We start from the raw sequence: 13520 nt of genomic DNA, 5'->3' as shown, positions 1-13520 counted from the left end.
CGGTGACCATCTCGTTGAGGGCCCATTCACCGAACATGCGACGTGCTTGATGGTCGTTTGGCTTTTTAAGTCCGCAAACCAAGATCCTTTCATAAAGTTGATGGCACAGCTCCAATTGTTGCGCGCGATGACGGATGGACTCATTTGGGTTTTCTTCCATACTCTGATCCATAGCAGCAATGCCGCTTTCGGTACGCACTGAACGACGTCTCTAAGGATACGTACGACGTGGCGGGTCCTGTAGATATTATATATATATATGTCCGTGCAAGCGAAAACTATAGTAACCGCTCATCCTTAGGTGAAATTCTATATCTCAGGAACGAAAATTTGGTTTTAGTTCTAGTGCTTACGCTAACTTTGTTCCTAAAATATTGGTCAATCTGTGAGATATATGCATTATTGAAATTCGGAGAGAACCTTTTCACTATAATAATGTGCACTTGTGTCAAAACTCGAAAAGGATAATGAATGGAAACTCGGTTCATGGAATATAAGAACTATGCTAGAAGCTGGTAAGATGAATGAAATCGCAGCTGAACTTGCAAAATGTGAGATGAACATCGTTTTCTTTCAAGAAATGCTTAGAAGGGGAATTTCATATAAGGAAATACAACATTCTTATAGTGACACAGAAAACAAAAAAAAAAATTAATAAAATACTAGTTTTCGAGCCAGGCTCTCTAAATTACGTATTAAAGCGCCTTATAACAACATTGATATCTACACACGACTCACATGAGGCAAGTTTTTGATGACTTCATGACCTTCACTAAATGATTTCTGCCACTCAAATAATTGTCATAGTGATAAATTAGACACTCCAAAAACCTTCTGCAACCGTGATTCCATTGGAAACACAAAATATCGAATAACTTCGTTATTAAATTTTTAATATAAAATATGTTCTATCATCTTAGGGAAAATTTATTTATCGCTGCTGTTTGCGCACAGTTTAAATGGACCGGGTCAAATTTCATTTAATGGCATGAACACGAAGCAATGTAGCAATGAATTGACTTTTAGCAAAAGTTAATAGGATAACAAATGTGATTGTAATCCATTCACTTTTTCGTCGCATAATGAAAGTTAAATTCTTATGCAACATTTTTTTTATAAAAAGTTTTGCTTACATCTGGAAGTATATCCTTGGCTTTGTGCTTACTTGTTATTATTCGTTTTCGATAGAAATAAAAATAAATAAAAACAATATGTTTTTGGTTTTATCAAAAAAATCAAAGTTTCTTTCTTTATTATATTAGTTTAGAAAATAATAACAGAAGAACATTATTTACATAGGTACAAGAAGTTGACAATTTATGGTGAAACAAACAATTGAGAAGCTAATTGACTATTAACAACCATGACTAATAATTTAACTTTAATATAATAAATGTAAAATAAAAATTACGTACAAATATTTGGTATACATTGGAATTATGGGCAATAAAATTCTGGAAAATAGAGGTTCTGTTTAACATAATTGTTATTATTGTTTGAAAAAGTATTTACGTTTTCTTTTCTGGCGGATATTTTTTAATTTTCCGTTTTTCGATGTTAACAGCCCATTACAAACATATCGCACATATATATGCAAAAATAGACGAGTTTACACTATCTTTATGTGTATGTATGTATGTATGTATATACGAATACTTTTGGTTGCAATTTATTAGGCATATTTTCCAGAAGGTTATACGCCATTTACAGATTTTTAATTTATAGCTATGGTATCTTAAAATACTAACGATTATAATAAACCACAATTTAATTGCATATTATTGAATTGAAAACAAAATATTTTTCTGATTCTCTTGTGGATAATTTCGCTTGTTATTATTGAGAAGTTAATCATATTTGGCAACTGCCATTATTCCACAATTTGGCTTGTTTATTCATACTTTATTTTCATACAGTAATATGTATGTAAAATAAAATTTCACAACTATCTAATTCAATTTTCAGCATAGTCGTCGATGATATTTGTACCGTTTTCGTCATTTATCCATTTCAGGTATTCGCATTCGCATGTTGTTCGTTATTGCTGCACAATGGGCGTGGTGGGGGATGTGGGCGTGCTTTCGGTGAAACCTACACCATTGGTATCGTTCAACTCGTCGGCCGAGACGAAATTGATTGCAGCCGAATTTATACAATACCGTTTGCGAGTGGGCTTGGGTCCATCCTCGAAGACATGCCCCATATGGGCATTACAACGAGCGCAGCGTACTTCTGTGCGTATGCGTTCTGGATGTTTAATTAGTAGTAAAATATTACCCCCTTTTAATTGATTTGTTTTGCACAAGTGGGTTATATGTACGCATTTATATTTATAAATAGTATGTATATAAATACAGCATATTATTTTGTATACATTACATATTATATTTGGTGATGGGCAGGTAAAAAATACAAAGGATGTTAATTATGCACAATCCATAGAGATGTATTTTACGATTATTCAAGTTGAATTTTGCATTTTTCAGTTAATTTGCAATTGGTGTAAATTAAATTTGGGTTTAATGTTTTGTTGTTTTTGATAGAGCCATATTATTATTTGATTTTAATAATTTTATTTGAGAGGACACAAAGGACAAATATTTTATTGTATTAAAAAAAAATAATAATAATAATAGAAATAAAACAATTAACGGAAAATGTTGACACATACAAAAACAAACGTTGAACAAATGAATAGTGCAATAGTATAGCAGAATATGAAATGCATTGGTAAAAAATAATCGATGAGAGTGAAAATAGACAGCAAAATAAGTAGAAATAAAAATAACAACGAAGCGATGATAGAAGAATGAAGAGAAATGATTAGGGTAAACGATAAATGCAAATTGCATTATTAAATAGAAAATCAGCAAAGAGTAAAATTAACTCAGTAAATGTTTGTGCATTGAATGAGTTACGTAGAATGTCAGTTTATTATTTTTGATTACAGTTAATTTGTTATATATAAAATTATGATAAGTATTAGCATCGTTTAACAAGTTTTGAAAACACAAAAAAAAAACGATATGTATATTATGACATATCAATTATTTTATGAATGACGTATGCAATAGATTTTAATATGCGATTGTGCATTATTCGATATAATTATGTATTAGCAAACATTAATGCGTTTATTTTATAATTATGTGTTGTAATGAGTGTAAATTTTTCAGACCCCCGTACAGGCACATGTATAAAAAGCGAAAAAGGGAGAAATAGAAAAAATATACGAAAAAAATTTATTATTTTCAAAGTCAAAATTTCATATATAAACAACTGTATATAATTTTAGTTTTAAAACAATGTTTTTAATAACATATTGATAAGCAGCATTTGGTACAGACATGAATTTGAAAATTAAAAAAAAAAAATAAATATAAACAAAAGAAATAATACTATAGTCTATTTATATTTGGTGGCCGAACATATCAGGATACAAAGTATTTGATGCACTCGTAGTGCGATTTATTATAACGTAATTGAAGTTATAGGCATAGAATGTAGTATATTTGCTTTCTAAAGCGTTCGTGCACGAAACTAACAAACTTTATCGCGACTCGATCTCTGCATTTAATTTGTACTAAGAAAAATTTTGCGGAAAGCATAAAAAGAAAGAAGTTCCACCAAGTAAGACTGCAAATAATGCATTGAAATAAAAAACTATAATTGAATTAACATTTGAATTAAAATTTTCTTTTATTTTGTAAGCGAGAAAATCTTAATTAAAGATAATTTTTAACTCCAAATACAGTTTAAAGAAAACAATTTATACAAAACAAAATTGATCGCAAAAAACTTTAATCCCAAGCATTTAATTAGTTAAAAACTAAATTGTGTTAGAATTAACCATTTTTAACTAGAGCTCGCACAGATACATCATCTTCAATACTCTAGAGCACTGGTCGGTAAACTTAAAACCATCAAAATATTAATATTTTCACTTTAAAAAAATCGCAACCTTGCCACCAATCGAAATCGAAATTATCGAGATTTTTTAATTTCTCTACGCTTGCCACAATTTATAACCACATGGATCAAGTCAACAAATAGTTTACAAGCAAACTAAAATAAAAACACCAGCAAGCGTTAATTTTAAACCATATATGTATGTATATGAATTAGTCAATGTTTAAATGAATTTATGTACCCATATGTGCATGTATGTATGTATATGTAAATAAAAATTATGAAAAACGTCATAGTCAAGAGAAATTAAATCCAAATATCGCTCTGGTAGAATATATTTTACCTCTCTGAAGAAAAATGTCACCAATATAAATATCCATTTATGACAATTCATACGAAAATATCGAATTTCTAAAAGAAATACATTATAGTGAATATGTGTATGTTCATTAACTATATACCCAAGGCAAATTTATCATGATCCACATTACATTTTCTATCAAAAATACATTCGCTCTTTTAAATTGTTATACATAACAATACAATTTAATATTAGTTTCTTCTATAAATAACAATATGTACCATTTTTGTGTATGTACTAAATAGGAATAAACAAATTTGCTTGTTTAGATTATGAAAACAAAATGTAAACGTAAACAGATAATTATTTTTTCACATGCCCTTTTGAGAGAGAAGCAGTTGTGGAAGGTGAACCAGAGGCAATGTTGCTGTTGGGCTTTAGCGGTACAAAATCAATCGACGCCGAATTGATGCAGTAGCGTAGATTCTTTGGTGGCGGGCCATCATCGAAAACGTGTCCCATATGCGCGGAGCATTTGGAGCAGCGCACCTCAGTTCGCACCATGCCTAACATTTTCGAAATTACTACTACTTTTTATTAACACATTTACATATGTATAAGTGTATTGAAATTTCTCAATTTATCCAATTTGTGCATGGGTGTCAGTAAAAAGCGCGGTGTAATAATCAATGCACGAGTATGTATGTAGAAAAGGTTTTTAGAAATTCAATTGATATTCAATAATTTGTTTAGTTTTAGTTTTAGAAATTATCCAGTGTTTGAGTACAGTATTTCAATTGCATATTATACAGTTATTTAAAATTTCAAACCGTGTGTTTTTACAACACATACGAGTATTAAGTGTTGCGGCAAGTTAAAAAGAAGGAAGGAAGAGAAATTTTTATTTAAAGGGAGCAAAATTTTTAATAATACACTATAGAAACATGTACGTATGGATATATGTATGTACAGAAACGAACAACATAGATTAACGAGGGAAATCAATTTTGTTTGTATGTTGCAACAACTCGTTGAATTTCAAATTTTAAAATTTACAAAACTTTGGACGGATAAAACATACATTTAAATAGACGCATTCGCACACGCACAAAAAAAAATTAAAAAGCTGGAACTCTCGTTTACAATTCCATTGTCTAGGTATTATTTATGTAGCAAACGAATACAATAAAATCTACATCCAATATACACATATTTACTATGAACGGAAGACAAGACATCATCTACAAAGCGTTAACGGTAGTTGCAAATCACTAAATTTAATTATTTAGGAGCGCAAATGTCATACTAATACGAGTATGAACATACATTCTACAAAAAAGGAAAAATGTACGTATGTATATAAACAAAAAAAAAACTTAATTATACATAGTCGGGGATTACCTATTGCTCAGTAAAAAATAAAATTGAAAATCTATTAAAGTTTATAGTTACGTATCTCTCATAAGGAATTTAATAAAAATGAAAATACACTTCACAAATTCTAAAGATTCCATCCAAGGACTTGATTTTGATAGATTAGTTTGTATGGCAACTTGTATATGCTTTAGTGGTTCGATCTGAACACTTGAGATTGCACCATTGCTTTAGAAAACCAACCGTGCCAAAGAAAGATATATCCTTAAATAAAAAAAATGTTTCATTCAAGGATATGATTTTGATCGTTCAGTTTATATGACAGCAATAAATATGCTTTAGTGGTGCAACTTAAACGATTTCGAGAAATGAGCAGCTTCTTGAGGAGAAAAGGACGGGTGCAAGGTTTCAGAGCGACATCTCAAAAAACTGAGACTAGTTTGCCTATATGCAAACAGACGGACATAGCTAAACCTTATATATTTAATAGGATCTCCAACGATTCCTCTAGAGTGTTACAAGCTCCCTGGCAAACTTAATTTACACTGTTCAGAGTATAAAATCAGAGGTTGAGAAAGTAATAATTAAATCGTTACCAAACTAATTTGAGAATGTATACTGTTGCTGTCAAATGATATGCTATTGATAATTGCTCTAAACCTGGTTAACCTATTATTTTACAGATTCAATTTTAAATAGGTAACGAAAAATTGGAAAGCAAAAGAGATACAATTGCATAAAAAATACTTAGCAATTCAAAAAATTCAAAAACAAGATATAAAATAAATTTATAAATCACCAAATGTTCTATATGTAATTTTAACTGTATTTGCCACCGATGCGTGTAACTACAATATGCATACACATACATACGTACTCGTGCACTAGAGTACGCGCATATATAGTATCAACAACAACAGTTGCAGGCAAATATCTATTAACCTTAAGTTCATTGTTCATTCTTTACCTGGAATACTAGCATCACGATGCAGGGTTATTTTGCCCTTATCAAGCACATCATTGAATGCGGGCCATCCACAACCTGAATCATACTTTCTATCCGAGCTAAAGAGATCTTGCTGGCAAACTATGCAACGGTATACGCCCTTTTCATAGTGCTTGTTATAACAACCTAGAGGTACATGTATATGTTCAAAAAATATTGCTTCCGTTAAGTATTTGTAACACAAAATTAACCACGCACCTGTAAATGGTCGCTCTGTAGCTGCTTCTTGCGTCACTTGATACTGTAGTGGCGTTAGACGTTTCTTTAACTCTTCCTTATTTACATTAATTTTTTCAGTTTTGTTTTCCATCTTTTCTTGCAGTAAACTATCTGTAGTTTTTTGGTTGTGTGGTTTATCTGTAATTAAGGATTTTTATTTCAAACATATCTTATAAAACAAAAAGTCTTTGTAGTAATCAGTTATTATCTTTTAAAATATTTAGCTTCGTCATTGCATGATTTTGCAGTTAGATGGCATTTAGATTATTTCAATAAATCCCACAACGTCAGTGCTCAACTTAAAAAAAAAAATTAGTTAATTTATATTGTACATATGTATGTATGCCAACATGTGATATTTTGATAGTCTTTCTTAAAGGTTATAGTGGGAAGCGTATGGCTTTAAACACTTTTTATTAAGAGCTATATACTCCTACAAATTCAGTTAAGATAAAGTAATCTGAATACTCTTAACAATGTGTTAGATTTATTCTCCAGTATGTACATTTAATCACAAAGTTTTGCAATAATAAACCAGTTGATTTCGTATTTCGTACAATTTTAATTTTTTTAATAATGAGTTAGTTTTTTTGGCATACCTATAAATATTAAATATTGGTTGGAGTTGCATGCACACTATAAGAGAAATCCATACCAGTGTAGCTACGAATAATATTCAGCGTTTCATCATAGATTTTTCCCAAATTTGGTATTAGTTTTAATATATACATTTTTTTATTTTTAATAGCAAATAGTTGTATTCAGCAATGCTGAAATTGTAAACACTCGAATCGTAGCCACGCATGTATTGAATGTTGCAAATACTGTACACTAACAATATATACTTATGTACATATAACATATGGGATCGTACGTGGAAAATTTGGTTTGCTAAACGGTAATGAAAACTTTCACTGTGTCGAACGTTTTTGTAATCAAAATATAATGAAATTTGCCTTTTTATTTTTTCGTCTCACCTGAGAAACTTCTCTGATTTATGACTGCAGACCCACCAATAATTGATACAGTCCTTTTAGGAGGAACAGAACAATTTAGATTAGTTCTGCAAGTGAATTTGTTTATAATTCCCAAACGAGAGCACTGAGTATAGGTATTCCGAAGAAGTACAAACATTTTTATATTAGTTGGCGATATTTTAAACCAGAAAACCTCTTTAGAAATCTTAAATTTTCAGTTGTTACTTAATCAAGCAAATTTAAAGCAAAAGTGAAAGGAAATTGCGCAGCTTTTCACAATTGCTAGAGAGTACCCACATTCTACCAATATGCCTACGAAATGTCAACACAAAACAATAAATGGTTAAAATAAGGGCAATGTTTTAATATAAATATGTATATACATATATTCACACGTTTTTCACATGCCTCTTCGAACACGTCTGTCCTTGAGCCATGGCCGCCATATTAATTTCGAGGCGAAATTGGTTTTATATATCTACGTTCCATTGCCTAAACCTACCTGTATTTATACTTTTATTTCTCTGTTTCAATAATGCTCAGACCTTTATTATTGCTTAGGTTTTATTTTTTAGCTTCACAAAGTCTAAATTTGTACTCAAAAATAGACATAAATAGTAACAAAGTTTATTTAGTCACAATATAATGTTGTGATTTTCACGCCACTCGAAAGAAAACTGACAGCTACGAATGGTCAATTGGCAATACAAAGTGGGTGTACCAAACTCGAAAACGTCATATGCGGGCGCTTTGTATATTTTTATAGTTTCTATGCAAGTATTGTGTGAAGGACGGTGTTTTTCATGATTGTAGTGGTATGGAGCAACAACAATGTTGACGATATTTTGCCGGAAAATAATAAACAAAGGAAAACACGAGAACGATGACATTTGAAGTCAACGCCAGCTGTTGATGGGAACTTAAGTTAAGTTGAGTAAGTACTCATCCGGTTAATGGAACTAACAGTTTTTTACATAAGGTCTACACGTGGAGAAGATAAACCCAATTGAATTAGATATTAAGGTTTAAACCTGATAAACAATTCATATTGATAATACCATTATTGTCTGATATCGGTTTAATAACTTAATTTTTATATGACGTAATATTTATTAGCCTTTAGGTATATCATTGTGAATATTCATAACAGCTGACATCGAACACGAATTATTTTCCCGTAATTGCAAAGAAATATCAGAATCTCTCTCAATGGATCCAAATTTACGAAATGTGGGTACTATTAACAATTTTTATGTATACTGTAATAATTTACATTTGCTTTTTATTTTGTATCATAGCTTAAAGATTTTCTGACACTATATAATAAAGTCACGGAATTGTGCTTCTCGAGATGTGTAGAAACACTCTATGAGCGGGAATTAACCAATGCCGAGGTAATTAATATACTGCATCATAATCAATTTATTATGTTAAATAAATCATTTAATATTTATAGAACACCTGTATAGATAGATGTGTAACAAAATTCGCTCGTTTTAATCAAAAAATGATGAATGTTTATGTTGAAGTACAAACGGACATAAACCAAAAACGAATTCAAGAGCTTGAAACGACCCAGAAACAAGTGGACCAAGCTTCAGCATCATCTTCAAAGGTAGTTGTAGCAGGATTAAATTCATTACCTACACCGGCATCTGGAGCACAAACACCCGCCTACTCTTAAAATAAAGATCAGTGAAAAATTAATATACATACGTTTTAGTGTTATTTATAAGATTTTTTTTTTATAAACTAAGAGGGAGTATTGTTCCATTCATGTCGACACGTATTTGCCTCGTAGCCTTAATTGGTTTACCAGCTGCTGGAAAAAGTAGATTTAGTAGGTGGATCCTATCGATACCTCAACAACAGTTCAACGTCATTCATCTTTGTTACGACGATTTTCTGCCAGCACAAGATGATACTCTAAATGCGGAAATAGAATTAAAATTACAACGTAGCAAAATATTGGCAAATATAAACTCGCTTATATGTGAATTAAATGATAATGCTTATATAGCAAGAGATATCATTAAATCTGTAAAATTATCTGAAAAATGCAACGACTTCCTAATCCTATGTGATGACAATAATTACTATCGTAGTATGAGATATAAACTGTATCAGTTGTGCAGGCAGAACAAGTGTGCTTATGCACAAATTTACTTAGAGTGTGACTTAAAATTGGCATTAAGCCGAAATAGTGCACGGCCTGATAATGAGCGAGTGTCCGAGGAAATTTTGCAGCGAATGGAAATAAGACTGGAGAGACCCAATTCAGCAAAACATCACTGGGAGGAAAACACCTTATTCCTGGAGGGATGTGACAACTTCGCAATAATGAAAGCTGGTATTTTGGATTTTCTCTCTAAGTCGCTTGATAAAATAGTACAACCTCTGACACAATCTGTTACTACTACTGAAACAGTGGTGTCATTGCTGCACCAACTTGATTTGCTACTACGAAAACGAATTGGTGAAATTTTGCGGTTGGAGAATGATACAGCTGAGCGGTCAAAAAGGTCTAAAATGCTGATAGCTAAGCGTAAAGCAATACTCCAAGAAGTCAGAAAGAAAGTTGAAAAGGAGTCGATAAGTATTGATGACTTGGACATATATGTATATTTCTTGAACTAACTTTTGTATAAACTATAACTATCAATTTAAAAACTACTACATATAAGCCTGTTGGTAATATGATCGCATTAAAACAAATTTATAGGTTTATTATTTTTATTGCATAAAGACAAACTCTATATTTCATTAAAGCATTGCTTTATATTACATATTTGGTATATATAAATTTAAAGAATATACTAAATTTATATAAAACCATTATATTACATATAGTAATGTTAATAATTTACTCACACTTTTGTTAATTACGCTACACAGTTAATAAAAACTTTTGTTGCGTGTAGGCAAAGTATTTTTCTTAATCAACAGAATTTTAGTACGGTCCCTTTACTAAAATTAATATTACATTTATTTTTCTTAAATCAATTGTTGGTCGAACATCTTTGAAATTGTGAATTTTAATTGATCCAAATGATTTTGTAATCAGTTCCCACTAAAAATTTTGAAGATGATGTAATGATTTGATTAATTCTGAGATGCGTGTGTGCCAAATTATAAAAAGAATTTGTATATTATAAATATATTGTAAATAAATATAATGTAATATGTAATGATTATAATGAACACATAAACTTACGAGTGTTTCTTGTTTTTGCAATTTGCAGTAATACATAGGTATAGTAGTTAAAATTACTTACAATAATATTGCATATATTCGAGAAAAATTAACAGTGCAAAGGAATACAATTAAAACGGCCTACAGTTTGAATTAAACCAAGTCTTTTTTCTGACAATCTATTTTTAGTACTAGAGTAAGAAAATGCTAAATGCAGCACCAACGTGTTATCATAAAGTACAAATACATCTGAACACGATTTGTACGATAAAAACAGTTTCACTCGTTTGTGATTTATTGAAAAAAATGTCATCAATGTATTAAATGCGTTTTAAATTCAATATTTTCAATATATAATACGTTTGAGCGAAAAGAGCAACATACTGTCTTATATACTCTCTATTCAAAATTTATATAAAAATTATAAACACTATTGTTTAAAATAACTAACATACCTATAAAAATGGAAAGTTTACATGTTTACGATATAGAAATGTTGCTACCAATGGTACCCTACATTTGTTTTCACATTAAAAGAACTCACGCATTCCAACGCGATTTCTGCAGATCTATTTGGCCTTCTAGAGTTTTAGCTAAATATATGATAAAAAGTTGTATTAGAGCAACTCCTAGAGCAATGCCTGCTATAGTATATAGGTTTCGTTCTGCCCAAACTCGAACAATCTCAATACAACCACTAGTCCAAATACGTTTGCTGGCAGCCGCAACCGAGTGTTCTTGAACGCCATAGCCGCACATAATATTAACCAAACCCGAACTGATGTCAGTTGCATTAATACAACAACTATATGGAACGCCGCAACGCTCAACTGATGGTGATGAACAGTTGAAATACTCATTCTTGCCTAAAAAAAAATTGAAATTAATGCCGAATAATGTTGAAATTAAATAATTTTCTTTTAACAAATAAATAACGCTTACTCCAGTCTTGATATCCAGAGTTGCTTAATCCACAGCATTTAAATTCAAGTTGTGCAAAATCGATAAGATTCTGTAAATCTGGGTCATCACGATATGAGTGTATAATTTTATCAGTGAATTTGTCTTCCAGGAAAGAATTCATATTATGTGGAAAAACAAATCCCATTATGGCAATGGCCAATTCCAAAAGAAAAAACATTAGTAAGCACATAGTATAGAATTTTAGTAAACAAGTATTTTCACGCAGCGCACCAAGGCAACCAGCAAAACTGACTACAGAAATAAGTATTCCGGTCAGCATCATTACTAAAGAGATGTTCAGTATTACATCGTAAAATGTTTCTAGACGAACCCATCCAGTCGCTTCCCATTTGTCCATGAAAGCATAAAGACCAATACCCAGCAATAATCCTCCCGAAAGCCAGAATATGAAATTTAGCATGAAGATCAGATATTTAACACATGAACTAACGTAAGTGAAATTTTGAGAGATTCTTGGATGCATGTTTCGAATTTCGATTCCACTATAGCCACCGCCTCCTCCATGGTGACGGTAATTACTCATAGCTACAATGTATTATTTTCGTCTCAAAGCAACGCTGGTGCTGGTTTTGTTGTGAGCCACTTGTCTAAATTCTCACAGAGGAGTTAATCAATTTCTCTCCTTCCTAATTAATATCTATTTTTTACTTTAAGCTGTTCAAATTTGTGACAATATATTTCCTGGTGCTTATAAGAAAATAAAACCCGGACACATACTTTTTACACTTTTTCTTTAGCAACATATCTTATACACTTCGCTTCCGTCCTCTTTTCTGTACTCGTAATTTCATGATAAAAGTTTTATATGCCCAAAACTTAAAAAAATCGAATGTATATTTCTATAATATATTTATACATATCGTTTAACAAATATGTGAAAACTTTAATTTCTTTGTTCCCGAAATGAAATTTTTATCTAAATGAAATCGCTTTGACAAGTAAAGACGGAGGAGTTTTTTAATAAAAATTAATATCTGGCATAGGGTGATTACGATATTTAATTTTTGCTAAGCATTATTTTACCAGAGAGCTCGGAGATATTTTTTAAATTCTAACAGGATAATTCGCTTAAATCAGCACATTTTTAGACACATTATAAAAAAGACTTTTTTTGGTCCACTTATTGTAAAAATTAATTTCCAGTTTGTCCATGAATTAGATGGTATAGTTCACTTTTGCTACACCCTTTTACCATTAAAACACCAAAAGTCAAACCCACGGCTGGTATGCTGATTTTGACGTTTGACACTTGACCATTTATATATATTTTGTTGGTGGTTTTGTAGATATGCATAGATTATACACACGTTTTTATTCCCTTATAAATATATATTTTAAATTATATGTAAGAAAGTTAGTTTAATTTTAGAAACAAATCTGCTAAAAACATAATATTTTTTTCTTGTTTTGATCAATTACTCATAAAACCCACTTCAGAGAACGTATATTTAAATACTTCATCCTTTTTACTTTGACGTTTCTACATTTTTCTCAAATATAACCAGTAGAATAGAGTTGTCGGAAAATATATTGATTAAATTGGTTTAGTAAAAATGT

General features: G+C 30.7%; 4 protein-coding genes across 9 annotated transcripts; 2 read left to right on the top strand and 2 right to left on the bottom strand.

Annotated features, from left to right (window-relative positions):
- Positions 1-1856: 1856 nt before the first annotated feature.
- Positions 1857-8484, bottom strand: LOC120766743 (methionine-R-sulfoxide reductase B1). 6 transcript variants are annotated; one of them, XM_040092409.1, is made up of 5 exons: positions 8289-8480; positions 7787-8098; positions 6789-6947; positions 6552-6716; positions 1857-2280 (listed from the first exon to the last, which is right to left on the bottom strand). In XM_040092409.1, the coding sequence occupies exons 2-5, from the start codon at positions 7941-7943 to the stop codon at positions 2039-2041; spliced, it is 723 nt and encodes a 240-aa protein (XP_039948343.1). In that variant the 5' UTR covers positions 7944-8098; positions 8289-8480; the 3' UTR covers positions 1857-2038. The 6 variants fall into 6 exon arrangements, with proteins under 6 accessions (XP_039948343.1, XP_039948346.1, XP_039948348.1 ...); XM_040092412.1 differs by having other exon boundaries at positions 1857-2247; positions 8289-8478; XM_040092410.1 differs by lacking the exon at positions 1857-2280 and adding an exon at positions 4345-4797 and having other exon boundaries at positions 8289-8484.
- A 220-nt stretch (positions 8485-8704) lies between these two features.
- LOC120766745 (mitochondrial import inner membrane translocase subunit Tim10B) lies at positions 8705-9514 on the top strand. Its single transcript, XM_040092415.1, has 4 exons — positions 8705-8720; positions 8903-9016; positions 9085-9180; positions 9243-9514. The coding sequence occupies exons 2-4, from the start codon at positions 8996-8998 to the stop codon at positions 9468-9470; spliced, it is 345 nt and encodes a 114-aa protein (XP_039948349.1). The 5' UTR covers positions 8705-8720; positions 8903-8995; the 3' UTR covers positions 9471-9514.
- LOC120766742 (L-seryl-tRNA(Sec) kinase) lies at positions 9473-10702 on the top strand. Its single transcript, XM_040092408.1, has one exon. It carries the CDS (start codon positions 9563-9565, stop codon positions 10421-10423), a length of 861 nt encoding a protein of 286 aa, XP_039948342.1. The 5' UTR covers positions 9473-9562; the 3' UTR covers positions 10424-10702.
- A 272-nt stretch (positions 10703-10974) lies between these two features.
- On the bottom strand, positions 10975-13237 carry LOC120766741 (tetraspanin-33). The gene is made up of 2 exons (XM_040092407.1): positions 11922-13237; positions 10975-11845 (listed from the first exon to the last, which is right to left on the bottom strand). The coding sequence occupies exons 1-2, from the start codon at positions 12484-12486 to the stop codon at positions 11520-11522; spliced, it is 891 nt and encodes a 296-aa protein (XP_039948341.1). The 5' UTR covers positions 12487-13237; the 3' UTR covers positions 10975-11519.
- Positions 13238-13520: the final 283 nt, after the last annotated feature.

The sequence above is a fragment of the Bactrocera tryoni genome, chromosome 1 (assembly GCF_016617805.1).
Source record: "Bactrocera tryoni isolate S06 chromosome 1, CSIRO_BtryS06_freeze2, whole genome shotgun sequence".
Taxonomy (NCBI): Eukaryota; Metazoa; Arthropoda; class Insecta; order Diptera; family Tephritidae; genus Bactrocera; species Bactrocera tryoni.
This window is presented reverse-complemented; position numbering and strand designations above follow the sequence as displayed.

Bases quoted from the DNA above. Each gene is read 5' to 3' on its own strand.
- LOC120766745 (XM_040092415.1), top strand. From the start codon at position 8,996: ATGGATCCAAATTTACGAAAT. The intron at 9,017-9,084 runs GTGGGTACTATT...TTTGTATCATAG, and splicing joins TGGATCCAAATTTACGAAAT to CTTAAAGATTTTCTGACACT. The intron at 9,181-9,242 runs GTAATTAATATA...TAATATTTATAG, and splicing joins GGGAATTAACCAATGCCGAG to AACACCTGTATAGATAGATG.
- LOC120766741 (XM_040092407.1), bottom strand. From the start codon at position 12,486: ATGAGTAATTACCGTCACCATGGAGGAGGCGGTGGCTATAGTGGAATC. The intron at 11,846-11,921 runs GTAAGCGTTATT...ATTTTTTTTTAG, and splicing joins CTCTGGATATCAAGACTGGA to GCAAGAATGAGTATTTCAAC.
- LOC120766742 (XM_040092408.1), top strand. From the start codon at position 9,563: ATGTCGACACGTATTTGCCTCGTAGCCTTAATTGGTTTACCAGCTGCT.
- LOC120766743 (XM_040092409.1), bottom strand. From the start codon at position 7,943: ATGTTTGTACTTCTTCGGAATACCTATACTCAGTGCTCTCGTTTGGGA. The intron at 6,717-6,788 runs GTGCGTGGTTAA...ATGTACCTCTAG, and splicing joins TACAGAGCGACCATTTACAG to GTTGTTATAACAAGCACTAT. The intron at 2,281-6,551 runs GTAAAGAATGAA...ATCAATTAAAAG, and splicing joins TCGTGATGCTAGTATTCCAG to GGGGTAATATTTTACTACTA.